The 24,196-nt window shown below is 41.1% G+C and overlaps 1 protein-coding gene and 1 long non-coding RNA gene across 17 annotated transcripts in view; both read right to left on the bottom strand.

The window, feature by feature from the left end:
* Nucleotides 1-24,196, bottom strand: part of LOC116695664 (uncharacterized) — an 813,105-nt gene that overhangs the window by 210,983 nt on the left and 577,926 nt on the right. The gene's annotated exons all lie outside the window — the stretch shown is intronic.
* The window catches only part of LOC116695586 (unconventional myosin-XVIIIa), a 157,236-nt gene that overhangs the window by 109,046 nt on the left and 23,994 nt on the right, over nucleotides 1-24,196 (bottom strand). For 3 of the 16 annotated variants that reach the window (XM_032525926.1, XM_032525928.1, XM_032525927.1), the window contains exons 1-12: nucleotides 19,363-19,500; nucleotides 15,826-15,934; nucleotides 15,368-15,400; nucleotides 13,007-14,236; nucleotides 10,249-10,311; nucleotides 8,720-8,857; nucleotides 7,246-7,311; nucleotides 5,987-6,074; nucleotides 2,821-2,927; nucleotides 2,163-2,339; nucleotides 440-650; nucleotides 72-214 (exon numbers count right to left, since the gene is read on the bottom strand). In XM_032525926.1, coding sequence (XP_032381817.1) covers nucleotides 72-214; nucleotides 440-650; nucleotides 2,163-2,339; nucleotides 2,821-2,927; nucleotides 5,987-6,074; nucleotides 7,246-7,311; nucleotides 8,720-8,857; nucleotides 10,249-10,311; nucleotides 13,007-14,236; nucleotides 15,368-15,400; nucleotides 15,826-15,864 — 2,295 coding nt within the window. In that variant the 5' untranslated portion in view covers nucleotides 15,865-15,934; nucleotides 19,363-19,500. Of the gene's footprint in view, nucleotides 1-71; nucleotides 215-439; nucleotides 651-2,162; nucleotides 2,340-2,820; nucleotides 2,928-5,986; nucleotides 6,075-7,245; nucleotides 7,312-8,719; nucleotides 8,858-10,248; nucleotides 10,312-13,006; nucleotides 14,237-15,367; nucleotides 15,401-15,825; nucleotides 15,935-19,362; nucleotides 19,501-21,084; nucleotides 21,280-24,196 lie in introns of those variants that run through there. The other 13 variants (XM_032525936.1, XM_032525943.1, XM_032525937.1 and 10 more) reach the window with 9 other exon arrangements.

The following is a 24,196-nucleotide window of genomic DNA, read 5'->3' as shown; positions in this document are numbered from 1 at the left end:
GTGTGTGTGTGTGTGTGTGTGTGTGTCTGTGTGTGTCTGTGTCTGTGTCTGGTTGTCTTTGTGTGTGTTACCTGGATAGATGCGGAGGCCACCTGGCCAGCCTGGTCAAAGTCGAGGGACACTACATGGGAGAAGCGGCTGGCGTTGGTGTTCATAGAGGTGGAGCTGTTGCCGAAAGCCTCCAGGATGGTGTAGACCGCCTGCCACTTCTCAGCTGTGTCACCAAAACAAATCGGATGTCATCTTTTGTTTTGGAGGGATCAGTTATGTTTTTATATTATATTCAAGGACAAGACATTTGAAGTTTGCAGATGTCAAAACATCAGTTCCCACTGCAGCGATAGCATAAATGTCAGAGACATGCCACAGCCTACTGTAGATCTAGCTTTTCCTCTACTGTGTCTGTTCCTGTGTTTTTGTCATGATTCTGCCGGCTCACCGGAGAAGATTTTGCCCGTGCTGCCGGCGATGGAGACCAGGTACTGGACCAGGTGTTGGCAGTTGGTGGTCTTGCCGCTGCCGGACTTGCCCAGCAGCACAATGGACTGGTCCTGCCGGGTGGTGAGCAGGTTGCGATAGGCCGACTGTGCCACTGAGTATATATGAGGTGCAGAGTCGTCGCGCCGACAGCCTTTGAACATGTGCATCACCTGATGGGGGAGGAAAAAGACGCACGCACACGCGCACGCGCACACGCACGCGCGCACACACACACACACACACACACACACACACAGAGCCACATATTCAATTTGTTTAATTAACGGTTTTCAAATCTAAATTGAGATTTGAAAGAATGCGATTGGCTAATAAGACCGCAGTTAATCAAATGTAAAATAACAAGTTTAAATATATTTAATCTTATTTCTCTTTTTTATTATTATTAGAACTGTCAGTTAAAGGCGTTATTAACGGCGTTAACGCAAACCCATTTTGACGGCGTAAATTTGAGTGAGATTAACGTTCTTTTTGGCCTAGCAAACTTTATAGTTTTTTCACATGCTGTTGCAACAACTAGTAACGTTGGAAAAACTACCACAGCGAATCTAGCTAGACCGGAAACAAAAACAACAGGCCCGCCGCACACACTTGTTTGGGCTTGCGAGCCGGCCAAAGAAATGGATGCCAATAAGATTCTGAATGGGAAGTTTACTTTTTAAAAGTTGCCAAATGGTTCCATTGACAAGACCAAAGGGATCTGTCGTTGTGAACTGAGCTATCATCGCAGCACGTCCAGTCGGAAGCATCACCTGATGGCCAAGAACACAGATGGTGTTTTATCTGTTACACAGTGAATATTTAACTTTAGCTATAGTTTAGCTAAAGACAAATAATCACAAACTGAACCATAATCCCAATATCTGCCAGAAAAATCTCAAAAACATTTTCCCCCAAATTGTTCAGCCCTAGGGACAATCATCACGCCCGACAGCTGGTCCACAAGCTTTATCAACATGGGATTAAGACATTATCATATGGGTTTGATGCCAGGTAGAACTCATAACACACACAGTAGAATGACAGGGAACTTTCTAATTACATTAAACTGTTAAACTGGCTCAATAAGAAGGAAGAGTTAAAGGTTTTGTACTTTTTCTGCATGTGTTGTTCACACAACATGGGCACTCAAAGTTAATAGGTGAACATGTCTTGTAATACCATGGGCTAGGGACCAAATCACCACGTCGTCACGCTTACACAAAAATGACTTCCAGGTTGACAAATGCCTGTTGATTTTTACTGCGGAGATATGTGAATTTGGCAAACTTGTTTATTTCTGTTGTCATTTTCAGCGGTAACTGTAACGTTGACAGATGTAAAGTTAAACACGGAGGTCTGACCTGTCTGACGTTTATGATGTGTTTATTTTCTGCCCTGTATTGGAACAGCCACTTGTCACCGCTGGTCAGACTGACTGCTAGTTTGGGTGGTGTCTGTGGCCCAACAGGTGAATTAGCTCTGCAAGCTAACGTTAGGCAAAGTTTTACATGAAAGCATCAAACATGCATTTTAGATTAATGAGATGAGAGTATATCCAGTTGTTCCTAGTCTCCGTTGGCTAAGCGCTGCTAAACGGGACAGGAGGTTTTTTACCCGGAAGTTACTGTAAACAAACACTGTGATTGGGTCTACGTCAGCTGGCCCGTCATCATTAAACTTACCTTCTCAGAGTACATGGAGGGTGTGCTTAGCGGGTTGATGATGACCATATTAAGTCCAGCGTAGGTGTGGATGAGGTTGCCTCCATAGCGCTGCCTCAGGCAGTGCATCACACTGGATTCATTCAGATAGAGCAGTGAAGCCAGGTCCTCTGATCGGTTGTATGATGGAGGGTTGGCCTGCACACGGAGGGAGAGAGGGAGAGAGAGAGAAAGAAAGAGAGAGAGAGAGAGAGAGAGATATAACCATGATTAATTAGTAGCAAAAAAAACAGGTACGCCGCATCTCTAGAGGAGCCGCAGCCGAGCCTTATCGAACGTTGTGAAAGAAAAAAACTGGGAACCAAGCAATCGGCCCTTTCCAAACAGGCACTGCACTAGTACATACAATTCTATATACAATTTCTTGCAATTGCTAATACTGTGATACACTGTAAAATACAGTGATCATTGATAGAAATGTTATAATACACATTCTCACTTGACATGGTGAGATCTGATTCTATGATGATGTCTATTGAAAATATATGAAATGTTAAGCTATAAGTTTTGTTGAGCATAAACATGGTATGGAACTGTGTGTATCAAATTATTCTTTAGGATCACCCAGAGTCCTACTGCTGCAACACCATTTACAATTTGGAGCCATCTCCCCATTCACCTTTTCGACGTCGTCCTCGTCCACTTCCAGTATTGTCCCATCATGCTCAAGTTGGATTTTCACCTTGCCCTCTGGCAGGGAGCCAGCCTCTGTCTTCACCACGGTGGCTGCCAAGAGAAAGGACAAGAAACACGGACAGCTGTTAGCCTGCTGGAAGTGCTCACACTCATCCCTTTATCTTAACTGGCTAACTAAAAAGGCAAAAACAGAGCATGAAAAGCTCCTGATTTTCATGTTTTAAACTTTGAAGCCTGCAGACTACTACATGGATGGAAGCACAGCTTCCCAGGCCACTTACAATCACAAGAGACGATGCAACCGTTTCCCTCTGCTGACTGAAAATATTATCTTCTTACCTTTATATCCCACACGTGTCTAGCACTGTGAAAACATGTAATGTGTGGATTGACAGATTAGAATGGTTATTTAGTCCTTGGTTATTTTGTCATTTATTTTTTGTTTTGGATGTGGTCATAAAAATGATTCAGGTACAATGCACAGCAGAGTATACAACTAAAACCTTACAAATGATTAAAAGTCACAGCCAAAAGGGAGACAAGCAACAAACCTAAAGACAGACCGAATGACGACTACACAATGTAGCCTAAAGCTTTTGAAATCAGTTTTTGGGCAATGCACTTATTTACTATTTTAGAGAGTAAGACAACAAGACTAATATCTTTCTCATGTCTGTGTGCTGAGTACGAAGCTGGAGTAAGGACATGGTTAGTCTAGCTTAGCATAAATACTGGAAATGGAGGGAGACAGCTAGCCTGGCTCAGTTTTACCTATTCCAATCCGATTTTAACAAAAGTGCTGCACAAAAAGATAATACAGAATAAACAGATAACACAATAAATGCACAACAAAAAGATTAAGTTCCCAATTTAATGATAAAAACAATAAAATAAAAATTAAATAAATTGAAAAAGTAAAATAACTCAAATGCACTGCCAGCATACGGTAAACATATGCAAGTATACACATAAGATCAACACTCTACCTGGTGTTAAAAGCCAAAGAAAAGAGGTGAGTTTTAAGAAGAATTTTAAATTGAGACAGAGAGAAGGCCTGTTTAATGTGCAGAGGCAGCCAATTCCAAAGTTTTGGAACTTCAACGGCAAACACTTGTTCCCCTCTACACAAAGGAGAAAATGTGAAGACAGATTTGTAGTTGTAGGGGCAGTTACGTGCTGGAAGCGTTTCTCAGCAAACAACAGACTGGTGCAGAAGCCACACACTGCACAGAAGTGCTGGGCAGATGGACAAACCGTTTCATTCATGCAGCTCCCCTCCTCTATATTTGCTGGAGCTGAAAAGTTGTTGATTACTCAAAGTCGACAGAAGCCAATCAACAGAAAAGTAATCCGTAACAACCACATAAATCATTTTAGTTATTGTCTGTTATTGTCATACTGAGATAAAAAGGATTTGGGCCAAGATTGTGATTGCAATCCACGCCTTCCAATCACAACATTTCTCAGATTTTAGATTAGCAGAGGAGTGATGGGGGGGGGGCAGCCGCCCAGTGCTACCTCACTGACACATGTTAGGATGTATTAAAAGGGAAAGTGTAGAAAAATCCCTGCTGGACTGATGAGCATACGGTACTCCTTGGACTCACGCATTTGCACACATGCGCAACTTCGCCATTTCCTTTTGTAGTTTGCTGCGGACATGAGTACAGCTGCTCTAAAAGTTGCACGTTATTTGTGTAAATCTTCTGATGTGTTGCCGTGTGCGTTATTGAGAACGTAAGTGCCCAATTTTATGTTCATGCTAGTTTAGCATGTATTTTAGTTTGTGTAAGTCAACATGATAGTATCTTTCTTGTTATAGTTCAGGATAGCATGCTAATGTCTACCATAATGCTAAGAACGTGCTGCAGATTGTACCATTCAAAAACAATAGTTGATGCTTATTAATGGATGCATTACAGTACAGCGTTCTACATGTGTTAATTACAATCCGGCTGAGCATTAGTTCAGCTGTTGCACTCGCGATGGTGTTGCTGGTTTCACTGTCGAAGCGCATTTCACTGCATCATTCACATGCTGCTGTTATGTTCATTTATGGCATTAGAGCGCCATCTAGTGGCCAATAGATATAACTACACAATGAAACCTGTATGCTTTACTACGTTGGATTGTGATAATTTTCATTACTATCCAGTATTGTCTAGTTGTTTGCACAGCAACTATTTATTACCTATCAATTATGTATATTGCAGAGTGAGTTGCTTATTGTTCTTTATTTGTATACATGTGCATTCCTTATTAACATTTTATATTTATATATTCTGTATTTCTTTATGTTAGAGAAAACCACACATGTACCTACACAAACATGTAATGCAAGCAACAAGCACTGTATTCAATGTTGAATCTGGATGTCAATAAATCTGTTGAACTAAAACCAAAGGTTGAAGCAACTCTCTTACCGTAATACTGTACATAACCAGCTCGGGGTAGCGCCAGTGATAACATACACAGACTTCAAAGAAAGTTAGTATATTACAATCTACCAATGATGCAAGACCAATGGGAAACTGAATCACAACACAGCCAGGGAAACATTACACTTGAAGTGCCCATAGTGTGAAAAAAATCCCTCTTTTTTGGGGGGGGGGGTGTTATTTTGTGTCTCTGGTGCTTCTACAAACTTCCATCTTCCATCATCATCACTTCAAACAGCCATGCCTTTTTGAGTGAGATACAGGTTTCTGAATCTCCTCTGCCTTCAGTCTCTGAGTGAGCTGTTCAAAATCTCCACGGCTTTCTACATCACTAGCCGAGATGAGGTGGCTAACCGTAGCACATGCTAGTGCTAGCTCACGATCACAATCGTCTTTGGCGGTGCTAAGGGCCAGACAGAGCCACGATGCCTCTGATAAATAGGCTCGGGAAGAAACTTGTTTTGGTGGATCTGAATAGCAGTTAACCATAGTCCTCGTAAATCCACTGGAGTTTAAAACTCCAATACAAACAATGTAATGTAAAAAATGTAATAACGTTGGTTTATTATGATTACATTGTCAGTATTGCAAATGTAATTTGTTTTAATCACAGTTTTTTTGTTTTTATAAAGAAACCCACATTTTAAACAGTGAGAGAAAAATGGCCGACAAAAAGGTTAAACATGTTCTGCGGTGAAATGCCCATCTCACCTAGGGAGAAGCCATCTTTGTGGACCAGCCAGACTTTCTCAGATCCATACCAGGCCTGCTCGGCTGCGATCTGCTCTTCTGTCTTCACCTGGGGTAGACAAACAACAAAGAGAAAGAAATGACTGAACTGTATCTGGACACAATTATTGTCATGTCACTGGATCACTCATAGTCACGCTGGGTCTTTCTGAAGCCCCCAGGACTTCCAGTTTGATCCCAGCACATTCTGAAAGGTTATGAAAGAAAAAGGTTGCCAAGGTGATGGCCATGCAGTGGATGACGGTGGACTCAAAAGTCTCATTGTCTAGTGAGCACTGCTGCTCCTTCAGGGTGCTGGGTGCATGTGTGTGAGAAACTTCCAACCACACAGATGTCAATATAACAAGCCTCAGGGGTGTGTGTGAAGGGGGTTCAAAAGGAACACTGGTAAGAAGCATACCAGGGATTACCTCAGTTCAGTGACACAACGGGGACAAAAGTGAAAACAGTACAAAAATACAACTAAACAATAAGAAACTAGGGCTGTCAAAATGAACTGGATAATAAACAATTTAACTCATCTACTTTTTATTGCACGTGAGTAAGTCACACACACACACACACACACACACACACACAATACTTTGGGATGGCTAGCAGGAAAATAACTCCTTGAGCAGAAATGGATAAAGAAAAGGGTGTTTTATATGGAAAATTGAGATCCAAAGTCCTTCCAGATTAGCCTGGATGTCAGCAGAATTTAGCCCCACCCACAACATTGGAGGTTGGGAAGTTCATCATATTCGGAGTAAAATCTGAGTGTGACGACGTCAGGCTACTTCCAGATGGTTCTCTCCACGTGACTAAAATTATCTGCATTGAACTGTCGATGTGAACTGGGTTACAACCAGAGTATGCCAAGTCTCCAATACCCCCTGAGCATTAAAAACGTACAAAAAAAACACCTTTAAAAAGTACATTTAAACGTGCGATTACTTTGCTTTCAATACAGAATACATTTTTGTATCATTTGACAGCCCTAATTTAACCACATCACACAAAAAAAGTAAAGAAAAGCTACATATTTTTGGATGAAAACCAAAAGAAACAATTGAGTCTTAACTATTGGTGACTGCCTAAATGTCACATCATTTGCATGGGAAAAGTGAACAAGACACACTGCAATTCACAAGCAAAGGGAGAGAGCACAACATAGCACACACAGCATTCTACAGTGCAGGGGATCATGGGACAGGCTGGAGGCACGGTGCAGGCCAGACCTGGGGCTGCTGAGCTGCAGCATGAGATGCCAGAAGGAGGGCCACAGGGTCCTCTTCCACTGATCCCTGGGGATTGGCCAGCATGAAGAGGTCAAAGGTCACAGTTAGATATGAGTAACAAATGTTGTACAGACACACTATTACACAAAGAGATTAGATAACATAGATAAGCACACGGATAAATGTAGAGCAGTAGGCGGGCATTGCATCTTAACAAAGTGTAGTTCATCCTACTTATCCGGCACTCCTGTGACAGAGAAATCAAGTTCACTATACTTAAGCGTGGTCCGGACCTGTTATGATCCACTTATGGGCTTTATCCTACATCTGCTTTAATATTTAACAATACACTTTCACCGGTGAAATGTTTACAGATTCATGGAATGAAATGGTTGCATGACAACAAACACAATTGGGCCCATGAACAAAGATTCATCATGAAGTGAAAACTAGGAGCAGCTGAACACAATTAGCCACACAACAGTGTGGACACGCCACGCATGCATGCCAACTGTCAAAATAGAAGATACAAAGTCCATGCAGGTTGCTTCTATCAGCCTGATGGGTCGTGCAGAGAAAGCTGCGTCATGCCATTATAAATTGCACTGACATGTCAATGATAAAACAAGGAAAGATCTGCCAAAACGCTTTTGACTGGATAAGTCACACTCACTTTATGTAACATATGAGACACAAAAAGACTTCAGGGGTTAAGGTTTGCTGTCAAACCCTGCATCAGATGAGTCAACAACTGTCAATTTCATATCTGTTTCCAGAACAAACATATGTTTAGGACATGTTTAGCGTAATTTAGCACCAAGCCTGGAAGCAGGTATTTTATTTAGGCATTGTACTGTTACCTAACAAAGTTACCACCTATACATCCATTACTTATAAATGTCTTTGTTTGTCTTTGTTTAACTGCTCTCAAACCAATAATGTGTGGTTTCACCTTTCTTTTTTGGCACATCAGGTTACAATTAAATGAAAAATCTTAGGATTATATACTACTATACTTTTCCACTGCTAAATATATCCTAGATCTATCTCTGTACTGGATTAACAGACATGAAATTAGTATCATTATTCCAAGACCACTGATAAAGGTAACATTCAGACTATTCTTTAAAATGTGGTTCCCTTAATACCAAATAATGAAAAGATCCAGGTTCTCTCATAATTTCCAACAAATTTACAAAAAAGTTCTCCTATTGACAGGTAGGGTTATAGTCATAGTAAGGCTAACAATAAAACATAATCAAATCTGATCAGTTAAACAGTGGTTCTGGAACCAATGAATTGTAAAGGGCTGGATCAATCCACATAGTATCCACTACATCAAAAGAGGATGCTGACTACAAGAAATCGTATAGCCTTTCAGCTTTTTGTAGTGGTCTCAGCATGTTGGAAATACTGTAGAACAGACAAGGGAAATGAGAAAACTAGGAAAAGTTAGAAGGATTCCAGGCCTTACACTCCGACAAGTCACACGAGTACAAACACCAGCCAGGAGGCCCAGAGGAAGGCTGGAGGGCCGCGGTACCTGGAGGGGCTGCGGGGCCACGGGAGCGGGGGCTTGGACAGAAGACGAAACACTGACAGCCAGCTCCAGCTTAGCCACAAAGCAACCACAGCGAGACAACAACCAGCAAAAGCAGGGTGTGTAAGGTGAGAAGAGAAGGAAAGAGAATGAGGGGAAGAACAGGAGAAGAAGAAGACAAGGTCAACATGGAACTTTGGATGAATAAAATGCAGTGTAGTGCATAAAAACAAAGAAAAAGAGAATGGACACTTGACAGAATAATGGAAAAGTGAAAATTTGCAATGACTAACCATTGGGTGGAGATAAGGATGTGTAGATCAGTTCAAACAAATAGTACGTAGCACATTGGTAGCCAGCAGGTCATATCTGCTGTCACTAACTGACATTCATTCTGTGAGAAACTAACTCACATAACCGACAAACATGTATGTTGTCAGGTTTGTATTCTCCCTGCAAGCTGATGTCTGTACTCATCCTAGGAACATCTAGGAACACAGCACTGACTGTACAAACGTTAGTGTTTTGGTAGTTCCAACATCTCCGACAGAGTGATGCATCTTCTCTAGTTAAACCAGCTGATTGCACGTCTATTTCAGGAGTGACATTGTCCAGTTCAGCTTTCATTCATTCCAAAACAATAATTTAAGCTTCAAGACCTAATAGTTTGACAATGTGTCCATGTGTCAGAAATTATTGGACCAAACTCAATACTGGCAGTTACGCCATATTACAGGGCTCGGATCCTGACATCAATAGTGTGTATAAAAAAACTTTCCAATAAGTCTACAAAAGCAAGCAGAGTCAAAAAAGTTTAAACTGGGAAACTAAGATTAGACTTTTGAGAGCAGCGATAGTTAATAGATAAGTAAGAGGCAAGTAAGTAACGAGTGCACGATGAAAGCCAGAGAGACCGAGCTGGAGAAGTAAGGGGCAGAGCGTTGGAGACAGACACCAGCAGAGGGGACTATATTTTCACTCCCTCATGAGTCACTGTTCTGTCCCAGTCAGTAGGGCAAGAGACGCCATGCTAATACTTTCCTCTGCTGTGAGCATCTGTAAATACACACCAATAAACTAAGCATGTTAGGAATGGTGATAATGCTAACAGCCCAACGGAGCAATTGTTGGTAAAGTTAGGGGGACTGACGTTCTGCCAGCTAACTCTGAGATGGAGAATACAACAAAACAACCACCGTGCTGTAAAACTATAGGGTGAAGCTCGTAATGCAGTTTCTTTAGGGGGAACATCAGCAGTATGATTTGACTCAGTCTAAGGCCATTGTTGGTAGAGCTGTTAAACTACACTTTCAATTTTACAATTTCACATTACATTAAACTTTGGCACCACAATTTTCTGCTTTTCAATTTTTGGTCATGTGAGAGCTGACATGAACATACAAAGAGACATGAAGCTAAGACAAGACATTAATAATATTCAGATGGACAGCAAGGGGATTTACAGGGGCATTGAAGATCCTCATCAGGCGTCTCTGAGCTTCCTCGGTGGGACTGAGCGGTTCCTCCTACAGGTCAAAGCAGCAACACATAGACACTCAGACCACTGGTAGAGCTGAAGCAAAGCCCATAACTACACACACACACACACACACATATAAACAAGAAGTCACAAACGTGAATATGTGATGTATTCCTCAAGGCTCAAGCATTTCCTAAAAAGGACACTCTGCACACTCAACATAACATAGTATTTCAGCTTATTGTGGAATCGGACTTCTTTAAAAAAAAAAAATTAAACTATGTTAGTAGTACGCTCAAAGTTAATCTTCAAAAGGTGCTTCAAACAGCATGCATACTAGAAAACCAATGCCACACACACACACACAACAATACCATTTTCTGGTTAAGAGAAGAATAATTGCAAGACATAAATTGCTCCAACCCAGCAAGGAATGTACCACGAAAATATAATATTGGTATTTCTGTGGGGGAAAACCCTGACCCTAATGCAACAAAAATATTTATCATGACAATAAGTATAACATGGACGTTGGCTTTGTGTCATAATTATTTCTCAAACAGTTGTTAATATCTTTCCAGCAAAAGAATGGATTTCCTATCTAATACATCCCTTAATCCCAAAATATGATACGCTAAAATATGGTATGCTTTGAGCATCTAGCAGCAGTGTCTGGTGGGACTGTGCCTTTGTAAAAATCTGATTATGGGTGAAAAAAGTGGTGACTGTCCTCCCTGTTTTGATGTTACTGTAGACTCAACAGAAAGTGGTTTAAGGTCTGTAGATCTCAAAAAGAGCAATCTTCTCAAATCTGCAGAATCACAAAAACCTCCATAATCTGTAACAAATAAACAACTTGCTATTTTGACAGCCAAACCAAGTCTGTTGAGGAAGTTAGATTGTCTGTGACTGATAGGACACCAGAAGGGGAAATAATGGTCAGGAAGTAAACAAATTCTTCCTACTCTTGCCCAGAGCACTAAAATAAAACGACTTGACTTGTTCAGTGCCCAGGAAACAAAAGACTAAAATCTTCTGACTGTCAGACACAACATATAAGATGACATATATATATTTTATTTGTATGTAGTTTGTCTTAAGGGTTGTAATACAAAAAAGGCATGAGGTCATTACAATCTAAAGGGTTTATCCCCTTAGGAGTTAAAATGTTATCAACAAAGTTCATGGCATTACTTCACGAGACACTGGTCAAGAGGAAATGGTGATCTGGTCTTGGCACCACAGAAAAGGTCAGGGAGCTATCAAAACCATGAAGAAAGCATCCTTTGGGGACCACCAACAAACCATGGCAGTCCGTTAATCATGTCTTGTTCTGCCTGTGCACCAAGCTGAGACCCAAACCTGCATCTTAATGACAAGACTCCGGTAAGCCCAAGTGGTTCCGCAAAATTTGAGACCTGGACCTAACCTGAACCGTTCATTTTGCTTTATTAGATTCATTACTGACGTTTAGCTTGCCAGGCTTATGCACAACATCCACTACAGTCTCTTTCCCGCTGGAGATTAAGCACAAGCTTTCAACACACAACAACCATTGATGTTGAAACCCTTTACTTGTTCTAGACCAAAATGTAATGTCTTCTTACAAATCAAACACTGTCTTGACTTTTGTTTCCTACAGTACACTCTGAACACTCATTATTACATAATGTAGTATCTTGGTTTTGGTGGAATCTGTTTTGAAAAGACCATGTTCGTAGTACTCCAAAAGTAAATGCCCAAAGGTGCTTTATTCTAGCCTGGTCCTACCAGACTCTAGTCCATTTCATTTGGACTAGAGTCTGGCCACTCTCCATTGACAAGTGTTAACTTCCTTGAAGGCGGGTACTCTGTTGAAGTTTAAAACTATTGGATCTGCCCAGAGCCACTCTGAATCTGCCATAACCAACCAACGTTTGGTCCTTCCACCACTAACGGAGCGGGCTGAAAAATCAAACTTTTCCCGAGCCCCGTGGGGAGAAGGGCCAAAACATCATGGCCACCAACAAAACTCAGCAAAGATGGTTCTTGCTCAGGCTTTAACTTCTGGATATTCGGCAGCGTTGCCACAACGGACTGAATGGCTTCGTTCGCATCTTTCTCCACCGCCATTACGGATCTACAACTCAAACCAGCACACAACCTAAGCGTCATCGTTCTCAGCCACTCCCTCTGTCCGTTGATTGGACCGGTTAAAATTGGGCCAGAGAAAACACAAGAATATACCGCAAACCCAAACGGTGTACTGAAGGGAAATGAAAATTGGGTGGATGTACGTAGGGCGGAGGGCGGAGCCAGGCTAGCTTTATTCAGCATGCACACTAGAAAACCAATGCGTCCCAGCGGTAACTTTACAAAACACTTGTCAAGAGGAAATTAATTTCAGTCTTTTTTCCTCCAGGGATTGAGTAGAAACTTGTAACACTCCTGGATGTTGTAACCCTTTCTTGTGTTGAATAGAAGGCCAGCAAAATATTCTTTTAGTGTCAAACTTTTCCCTAGTTATTCTAAAGAAAGGTTAACAATACATTGTGTTCTTTTTTTCATGTTCCGTAGCTAGGTTACGATGGCTATCAAGTGACTCTAAAACCGTGCCACACCGAGGTTACACACACAAACGTGGTGTCAGTAAGCAAACTCTAAAGTGCTCTTATTTATCAAACATGCAATTCAATTGGCCATGCGCTTTCCACACCAATGTCCCACATATTGACCAGACGTGCAAAGTGTGGACTGCGTACCTCTTGTTGACTGACGGCAGTTTGTTGAACTGAAATGACTCCTTGAGGGAGAGACAGAGGACTAAGAGTAGGACGGGGAGGATCAGGGCTTGCAGGAGTTTTGAGTGGAGAGGATTTAGGAGCTGGGATGAGACGTAATGAAGGAGAGACAGAGGAAGATTTCTGGGCCGCTGGGGTGGTAGACGGACGATTTGTAGGGGTGGGTTTTGTTGCAGCAGTTGGTTTTGGTGCAGGTATGAAGCCAGGAGGCGGTGACAAGGGTGAGGGCTTAGGAGCTGGGATAAAGCCAACAACTGGTGGGAGAGATGAGGGTCTGGAATGAGTCGATTTGGAAGATGTTGGAGCCACTTTCTCGGAAGCCATACTGTTTGGGTTTACAGCAACCACCGGAGATTTGGCAATTGGTATCCCTGGACCAGAGCTTGTAGGTTTGTAATTGACCTCCTGTGGCTTTACGGTGGTTTTGTCCTCTTTCTTCTCTTTTATCTCCTGCGGCTCAACAACTTTCTTCTCATTTATCTTCTCCAACTCCATTTTTTCTGGTCGATCATCCCTGCATATTCGTGGCCGGGGCTCCCTTGTCCTGCCTCTGACCATGAGGTTTGTCAACCCTCGTGAAATGTCGTCTTCCGTTTTGACGGCGTCATGTTTAAAAGAGAACGCTGACGTCATGGGGGCCTTAGACACTGAAGCTGGTGCTGCCACTGCTTTAACTGGTTCAGCAGTAGGCCTGGCTGCTTGTGGTGCTCTGTCTGTTGGTTGTGTTGGCACAGTGGTCTCGTCCTCTTCGGCGGGTAGGACCTTCCTGACCACTCGACGAACCACCTTCACTACTTTCTTACGTGTCAGACCCTTGTCCTCTGTAGTATCCATCTGGTTGGTGCCGCTGCCTGGAACGTTAATATCACCATTGGCTGTACCATTGGCCACGCTTTTGCCCATCATGCCATTTTGCTCTCGCTCACTGTTCATAACTGGCTGTGGGCTCAGAGGAGCTTGTGGTGGTTCAGGACTCCTAATTTGCTCTGCCTTCTTTGAAGGTGGCTCAGGGCTTTTGAAGCGTTCTGGTACTTTAACAGGTGTCCTGACTTTAGGTGGGGAGGGACTCCTGACCCGGTCTTTTGACTCAGTATGGGAAACTGATGGGGGACTTGTTGCCCGGAATAACCCCCTGCCAGGGTCTAGAGCTGGCACAGACTTGGCCCGGCTGGGCAGCCCTTCACTGTCAGACTACTCAGAGGAAAGAGAGGAGGTATAAGCGAGAATATTGAAAGAAAATCCAGGCATCATTTTTTTAATCATCAAAATACTACACTCCTCACTAGGGATGGGAGGAAAATTATTCATAGATGCATCGCGATTCTCTCTCGAACAATTAAATGCCTGATGCTTGAAGTTAATAATTGATTATTATATTATATTATATATGTTATCTGACCACCTCATGTTTCATGTTGTAAGAAGCCAATTCTCCACTGTCTTAAACATAACGGAGCCTCTGACATGGAAGATCACTGAGAGAGAAGGTGGCTTTCACAAGCATGTTTAGGGCTTAAGAATGGAATGACTACAAAATAAAAACCTTTCCTTAACTCTCAGTCACAGCAATCTGATTTGTACATATCTGGAGACAGTAACTTTAAAACAAAAAACATCACATTTTAATCAATATTTTTAATAATCAATTAACTTATCAGAATCAAGCATCAAATCGTTCTAGAGAGAATCGTGATGCACCTAAGAATCAATTATTTTTTCACCACTATTAGTGAGGCAGGGTGCAGGGAGGCCTGGATGATTTTTGTTTAAATATGCTTTGAAACAGTTTTGCTTCTTTTCTATCCTCAAAGTCAATGGTCCTTTATGCAACGCATTAACACCCAATACCACTGCTGACACTCCTAAATTGTATTTTATTTTTGACCAAAAGCAGGACATCCTGTTGTGCATCATGAAGTTCTTTATTTAGCTCCTGGGAAACATTTTTGTGAATGAATGAAACTTTTTGTAGCATTTTGGACTACTATGATCAAATCTCATCAACAACCACCTACCCATGTACAGGTTGAAATGTGCATTATAACGGCTGTGTGTGTATGAAGAAGGGTTTTCTGAATCCCACAAGAAACACTAATGTAAGCAAACCTCACCGAATGATGTAATGTTTTGCAAAGTCTGATCTCAATTACTTATGTGCTTGATCCTAACTAATCCTAATGAGTCAACGTCTACCTAAAAATATGTATACAATACATCAATAAATTTGACATAATTCCCTCCAAATATATCACGTGAGCTGAATTGATCCTGGCAGACTAAGAAAGCTCTAACATTAATCTGACGACCACAAGTTTGACTTACACTTTTGGTTCCTGGCTTGTTATCTTCTTTAATCTAAATGTGTTGATATAAAAAGGAGAACTAGATCAAAACCTCAACACTACATGAAGCTGTTGTCCATCACACCGTGCAAACCTCAAAACATGCACATTTTCTGATCTTTTACTGCATCAATTATCAGATCTTAAAATAGTTGGACATGCTGTAACAGTATGTCCAACTATTTCAAGATCTAATAATTTGATGCACTCTGGGCAATTGGAAGTTCTTTGGTTAAGTGTCCAGAAAATGGCATAGGTGGTACAGAATCCCAGCTACTATAACATATAACAAGATGAGAGTGAAAGCTATCATATTCTTAGTGTGATACAAGCAAAAGGGCACACGCATCTAAAGACACACATGTTAATGCACAGTGTACAACACTGTAATTCCATGCAGTGTGAGAGTGCTTAATGAAATGTCCAAATGAGACTTCCCTTTTGCTCCCAGAAGGAAAAGCGATGTGAGAATGCCATGTTGGCTGATCTGCTGTCATGGGCTGTGACGGATGAGATGAGAGCAGGAGGAAGAGGAGGTGGAAGGGAGCTAGGAGAGGAAGAATGTCAAGAAGACAGATGAATAGAAATGAGAATCATTGCATTTTCAATGTGAGCAGAGCCACATGTTGATGGTAAAGCAGTGCTTGGGGCTAGGAGAAGTGGAGGATGAACAGGAGATTAGAGCAGGAGCATTAGCTCTAACCAAACCAACGCCAGCACCTGCTCAGGGATTACGAATGAAACATTTTAACTACCATGAAATGATGTCACTTGAGCTTCGGGTTGGCCGACATGATGATATATACCATTAGACAATAAATAAAGCTGTCTACAGTCATAGATTTAGCCAAACTGTATAACTGGGTGTTTCTATATCATTTGTAGTTCAATGAAAGAAAGTATTTTGACCTGTCAGATATTCATAAAAACTGGATTTGCCGTTAATTAATTATTAAAAATACTGTATCTGTAAACTGTTTCTCAAATGATTTTCCAGATCAATTACTATATCATCATATTATCAACATACAGAATAAAGGTGCATAGGCGGATGATTTCATCCATATTGCCCCCTCCCCACTACAGCCTCCAATCTCCATCTAAAAAGAAAACTACAAACATAAGCCCAACTTTGAACTTGAAAAGGTCTTTCATGTAAACTACCACTGTCAATTGCTGTCTGATGAGTAGGCACAGTATGGATTTGATAAAATGAGACTGTGATGTGATCAGTCCTGTCCTTCCTAGGTTTGAACTCCCTATCAGTAGACAAATACATTCATCACAATCTAAAAACAGGCAGTGTGATTTCAGGAATAGTAGTCACACTGTGTTTCAGGATACGTGTGGTTTGCCTGAAGTTTAAATTGTAAAATGTTAAGTCAATGATTTCTGCCAAGTCTAATGTATCTTATTCATCTTTACACAAAACAGAGCAGAGCTGGTCTCTAAAAGTCCAACTTGGACTGCAGGCCTTTAGCCTTTCACTGGGTATGGGACAGTGTCCAGGCCTGGCTCGCGGTCAGTGGCGTTTATCAGTGGTCACTGAATTAGCACACTGACTAACATGTTTATTTTTGGATTAGACAGGGCTGGGGGCTAGATTACTCTCTTAGAGAAAACCCAACAAGGCACATATTACCCACAAAGGCAGTGCTGAAGTCACACATCCCAAACCTCCTGTTTCTAATACTAATATGTCCAAATAAGCAACACTTATTACCAAACCATTATACCTTACTGTCTCCATGGAAATCATTGAATATATAAACATTTCATAATTACCATTTCTGTTGCTTTACTTGCCATCATGTGAATGATATATATCTGTTGGACCTCAAGTGTGTACTTCACATAGCAAATGCACACAGGAGAAGACTGCATTTCATTGGAATGGAGCCAACAGAGTTCATGTCTATAAAGCGAAAAGCAAGCTCACACTTAGCATCCCACCATAAACAAGCAGCTGCTTCTTACTTTAGTAGTGTTAACAGCAGAGTGGCTAAATCCCAGTTGGTAGTGGACTGGTAATATTTGGGGTAGAGGTCTGACCTGAAAAAGGAGGCACATCTGAAAGAGACCCAAATATATTCAAGTATGTATAATTAGATCCAAAACATGGTCAAACTGAACAGTCCAAGCAGAAACCATGTCAGAGATGATTGAGAACCCACTTGGGACTCCTCAGGCATAGGACTGAGCAATAATTCAGTATGATAATTTATCGTCTTTCAATAGCACTATATTAAGAGGAAATCATACTCAGATATCTTGATGTACCTTGTCTAAATTAATAAGAACAAGCACACACTAACTTAGGGAGGGAACATAATTTGAAGAATTTGTTTTAACATCACGCTATTTTACTGTATGCATGTAAACACAGTCAGTATAAAGCTGGAAAAAATATTTTTTTTACTTTGTCTTTTTTTTTCCTTGAAACTGTTTACCACATTATTGATGATTATCTAAAATATCACAGTGAAAAATCTTTTGCAAAAGCACCAATTGTCAAACCTACAATATCGTTGCAGTATCGATATTGATGTATTTGGTCAAAAATATCGCCCAGCCCGATGAAGGTGTGAGACATATCGACACACAGAACTGAATTCAAAACAACGGGACATTTGTCCTGGTCCTGGGTCAGGTCTCAGATGCTGGGAACCCAATGGAAGAGTTCTGATCATCTGATAATATTACTATAGTGTAAGTTAGCACGTTAAGAATATATAAGGAGTATATTGTATATTTATAACGAGTGTGTGGTTTGTCCCACATTTATGAAGGCTGAAGTGGAAATTGTTAACGATAACTCAATAATATTTTAGCTACACATTTATGAGGCTCACAATTGATCTCAGAGTGAATAATTATGTTAACTGTCTTTCTGAAAAAAAAAAAATATTCAATGTGAACGCACAAAAGGCAGACGTGGAAGTTAATTAATAAATTATAGTCCTGTTACAACAGGCCATAATTCTGTGAGTTATGAAAACAAGGCAATATGGCTGAAATAATTTGTTCCTAGATTTATCACATATACATAGTGGATGTATGAAAAATAGCATAGAGTAATCAAACTGATATTACAAACAAGAACTGTGCTCCATGGCATTACATGACACCAAACTTGTTATTACTATAAAACAAAACCTTCAGCTTAGGATCAGACATTTCAACAACAGAAATGAGTAGAATGATGATGATAATGAGGAATCATTAAAGTACAATGTGCCCTAAAGTCCCAAAACAATCATCCAGACATATCACCCAGCGCTACTCGTAAAAAACAGTAAGTCTGTTCAAAGTCAAAGTCAAAGTAACATACAAACCAGTGGTTCCCCCAAAACGTTGTTTAGCCTGGTGGCAAGTATCTTTATTTTTGACAAGGGCCCGGCTGGGGCCCGTCACAGACTGATGTCAGCATTAATGCAGATAGTTTCTGTGATAACAGAATAATCGACCAAATCCTGAAATTGAGAGTCTAAAAAAAGCTTTAAGACAGATTCCATAGGGCCCTACATTAAGTCAGTGCTAAACGCTAATTATGGAATTATGACTACGTCTAAGTTTCCAATCGAGCCGGCCCACTTTAACTGTAGTTTAAAAAAACAAAAATTCCCAGTGGGGGTAAAGTTAGGCCCGTTCTTGCACATCTTCAAGATGAACTGAAAACACAACATGGAAGTACGCTAGAATTTCAGTCTCAACTGCATTTCCAACCATCCTCCTCTTCAAAACTACATCACATTTTTAATTATTATGATTAACACCTCGATTAGGAAAAAGGGGAACTGTCACAATGGCGCAAAAGTTGCTATTGTAAAATGTTACTTTCAAAAAACCACTCAAGCTGCCTCCTCAGCTAACTGGAGTCTAAAAATAGTGTCACCGGCTGTGGGACCTCGGGGGACCCACGCTATTTTCCACGAAAGATTCCGCTTCTCGTCAAGTTATCACACACTGTTCTACCTGTTCGTGAAGTAATTCCACAACTCCTGTATCCAAATCGTTCCCACAGGTCAGCGATCAAATCAAAAACTGTCCAGAGTCGAGGAGATCTTAGCAACCGGCTGGAGACACAGTGGAAAGGGAAACAGCAGAGCCGAGGAGAGGGGGAGCGCTCTGATAGGCCGGCTATTCCTGACAGAGGACAGACAAGAGATGTGGGGACAGCTGTTGTGATATGAGGGTGTTGAGCAGGGGTAAAAATAGAAGCCTCTGCTCTCTAGCCTGGACAGGTCTGCCATGAACCCCCCCCTCAACCCACCACCACCATCTCCACCATCCAATCAGCAGCCACACTGCTCCCCACACATGCTGCTGCAGTTGCTGTCATCTCAGCTGCTTCTGTGTGTGTAGCCGAAGGAAACGCAGCTGAGGGGACTGTTAACGTCAATGAAATCAATGTTCATGTTGTAGGGCTGTACAATTAATCGCTTTTTATCCTTATCGCGATATCAACTGGCGCAATAAAAACATCGCTTAAGGTTGAAAGACCCTCAGAGATTTTTTTTTGTTGTTAGTTGAAAGAAATTATCAGCAGAAAAACTCCACTTTGTAACAGGGGTCTTTAAATCAAGAAAAAAAAGACTTAAACTGAAAAAGAGACGGAGCAGGGGCCCCCTACAGTGCATAATCTTAAACTGGGCCTACAGTAAAGTCTGGGTCAGCCTAAAGCCTTCATTAATACCTTATTTTCCCATTGAATACTAAGCTATTATAATAATAATTGTGGGCATGATTTTATAAAGCATCTTTTAATGTTACATGTGTCACAGTGAACCCTTGGATTCACTCCTTCTACTGTGTGCATCACAAAGCAGCAGTAGTGTGGCTAAAAAGTAACCGCCACAATTTCCAACATCCCAAAATTATGCTTGAAATGTCTTGTGGGACCTGACAGTCCACAATCCTATAGATAACACAATCCATTTACAATGACATCCAAAAGAAAATCAGAAAATCTTCACAGCTAAGAGAAGCTGGAACCGTAAATTGTTTGGCATTTTTGTTTGATAAATAACAATAAGACCGTGGACTAATTGTTTGAGCACTAGAGGCAACACACGGGGGAAATGACAAGATGCAAAGGAACAACACGGAGAAGGACAGACACGGAAACGGAAGACACTACACTGTGAGAATAAGATGCAGACAGTGTTCATAGACAGTGTTTATATATTGCATCATGGTTACCACCAGTAGTGGAATGTAAGTAAGTACATTTACTCCAGTACTGTACTTAAGCCCAAATGTTGAGTCTTATCATTTCATGCCACTTTCGACTTTTACTACATTCTACTACTCAGAGAAAAATATTATATGTTTTACTCCACTACATTCATCTGAAAGCTTTAGTTACTTTACACGTTAAGATTTCTGTACACAAAACACATGTAGTTTATAAAATGTGATGTTTTATTATAAATTAAACTAGCTGTTATAGATTCAACCTTTACTTGTATAAGATTTTTAAAGTTTGGTTTTAGTACTTTCACTGAAGGATCTGAATACTTCATCTACCAATGATGGTTACCCATAAATCGGCTAAGCTAAACTGCACTGTTGTAGTTTAACAGCCTGAAGTTATAGTGCAGTAGCTCAACAACTGTGTCAGCTAGCTGGATAGCTATTTCTTCTAATTAGAAATAGAGTTATGATGCGCCGTCCAATCAGCTGCTAGCAACGTACCTTTACATTATGTCCAGTCATCATTTGGCAGTTCAATCCCACGTCTAGTACCTCAGCTGTCTGAACAACTCATATGAAACCTTCTCCTCGCTCTGCTTTTCTACCATGTGTTTAAGTAGATAGACAGGACTATAATACTCTATTGTCCACATTTGAATGTGTTGTAAGTTGCATCATCTTCCTGTGTGAAACTGTTCTATGCGGCAGAGAGGAAGAAGTCTGAACCTTTAAAGCGTGGCAGTGCAAAGAAAAGCAGAAGCAGATGGTAACGTGTTACCGGAAATAATACGCAGGCTTTCCTCACTGCTGCCGATGAATGAAAAAAAAACAGCTCACCATCTGCTTGTGATGCTGCCTCTCAACACTTAGCTACTACAGCAGACTAAAAACCTCATATAAAAAAGGTTTATTCTCATTAAAGTTAGGTGGTATCCAAATTTTGATACTGTCAAACCTCCTCCCTATTTTACCGCGGTATACGATATTACCATGACTAATTAAAAATTATGACGTAAGGCTCATAAACTGCCAAACTGTTGGGTAATGGCTGCAACGTTCAGAAATTGAATACCAAGCACTTATACTGAAACACCTCTTCCTTCTCATTAAGTCAGAACCCCAAATGCTGCCAAACTGACCCAAATGTAGGAAGTAAACCAAATACAGAGCGTTTACTAACCTGCAATTTCAACCTTGCACACAATTTACTTGAGGGCTAGAAATGGTGATAGGTGTATGGTGTTTTAAAGAAAGGCCAATAAACCAGAGCAAGTTTTTTCTCCCATCCAAGATTGGTGTGTATGGACTTGCCAGACCCTCCTCCGCAGCGCTGTAGAGAAAGGTCTGGCAATGCAAGACTAGTTTTTCCTAGACAAGCAACACAGTGAGCTTTTCTCCATCTGTCACTACTAGAGCAAAACTAAATCCCAGCAGTATCCACCCACTACACATATCCCCAGACAGCTGATATCAACCACTGCAGCTCCGTTTGATTCCCACCATCTCTACTTATGGACCACAAGATGGAGCCAGAGAACCAAGAAAAGCTCCATGAGCTTTTAGAATCCAGCAGCCACACAAAGCCTCCATTATTATCCATTATGTCCCAGCTGCTGCCATAGTAATCTAAGGGAGGGAGCAGCACAGTGATATAGATCAAGTGTGGTCAACAAACTGTGCCGTGAAAAGAATGAGTGACAGCTTTAGTTCAGCTGACAGTGTACAGACGGCTCCGTCTTGGGAAATTAGAGTGTAGCTTAAAGAAGAGGGTGGGGTGAGAAGGGCGAGGAGAGAAATGCAGTGATGTAACAGTGTGTTCAAACGTGACTGCAAGTATTATGAATGGAAAGGGAGTGTGTCATGTGTACAAGCTGTCAGAAGAGAAAAAAACTTTCCACAATTATATTTTTTGAAAATAGCCTATTAGGCGTCACTCCAAATTCTTCAATAGCACCCTGAAAGGCAAGGTTGTTGCATAGTGTAGAGAGAAAAGAGCTGAGAGAGGCATTTATCATGTCGAGACAGGGAAGGGCTCTGTGTTAAGACATCACCACACGCAGACACAGACAGAGAAACTATCAGATATTTAAAGGATTTCTGGGGACGATTAGTGTTTCTGACAGATATGCACTAACTGTATGGTGATGGTCGCCTCTGTAATAATCATATAGTAGAGGCTACTAAGCACTGCACTGATAATGGATCAACAACACAGATAAGCTCAAGAAGTTTCAGCTTGATAAAAAACATGGGGTTGAGTGTTTTTTCTTGTACTGTAGCCCCTGTGTTATGTCTGTATGCTGAGTAGTGACAGTTTTTGTATTTACTCACTTATTATTCCTAAAATATTTCCCATACCGACACAACTATTTCCTACAGCTGGATTGTTTCAAACAGAGGCGTATCTGTTCCGTCTCGCGTGCGGCTGACAGAACAGAAACGCCTCCGCACGCGAAACAGACAACTGAAAAAAGGAACCTGAAATGTCTCCTTTGTTGACATCCAACTATTATACCAAGTCTGATGGTTAGACTAGATGTTATACAGCTACGCAGTGCTAAGTGCTCACCATCACAAGCATATTCATTTGTAGAATTATAGGAGTTCTCCTTTAGTCGTCTTGGAATTCATGACAGTTTGTGTCAAACTGAGAATACTTTATTTTACTTTAAATTCATCACCTACTGCACGCAGACAATGTTCATCCCTCAATTTAACATGGCACGGGTTTATTACTGAGGGACAGGCAAGTCAGTGGCCCACTTCCGACTTTCCTAAGTCACAACTATTTAGTTTGCAGATACATAGTTTGAAAACAGCCTTCAGGCTGCAGAGCTACAGCCACAACACGACTAACAAAATTCTAATGTACATTTCCTCAATGGCCAGTGACCATCTACTGATCCCCAGGAGAATACTAACAATATATAATGTTTCTTACTGACTATTGAAATTTGCATTAGCACTGTCACAATCTGCTAAGTGACTACTTATTCACAAATTCCTCAAAAATGTATTCATAAATGTTTACCAAATGGCTATAATTCAATGGTTTGATTCTACAAACGGTCTTTCACACACACACACACACACACACACACACACACACACACACACACACACACGACACACCACACAACACAAGCACCCACCACCCACACACACACACACACACACACACACACACACACACACACACACACACTTTATGTCCATTCCCATGTTGACGGGGTTGTGATGGAAACACAGTCCCTGAACTGACCGTTGGGAGGCTAAGAAAATACACACTACTGGGAGTTAGATTTTCTTAAAGTCACTTATTTTTCTAAAAAGCCTTTTGAAATGTAAATGATGCCACACACATCGTACGGCCAGAGATAATGCTTTATGACAAGCTCCGAGTCACTTCCTTTGTTCTCTCAAGGCATCGACAACACAGCAGACAGGTGAGGCTCTCCCTGTCAATACACGGGCTAGAAAGAGGTCTGCTGATGTTTTAAAAACCACACCGAAATATTAACTCTGACATTCTGGTTTTTGCTTCGGATGCCATTGTGCGGGATCTCTGGTCGTAATCAGTCCGTCACTGACCAATCAGCATTCATTAGCAGAA

The sequence above is a fragment of the Etheostoma spectabile genome, chromosome 9 (assembly GCF_008692095.1).
Source record: "Etheostoma spectabile isolate EspeVRDwgs_2016 chromosome 9, UIUC_Espe_1.0, whole genome shotgun sequence".
NCBI lineage: Eukaryota > Metazoa > Chordata > Actinopteri > Perciformes > Percidae > Etheostoma > Etheostoma spectabile.
Note: the sequence above shows the minus strand (reverse complement) of the source record. Positions and strands in the feature narration are given on the sequence as shown.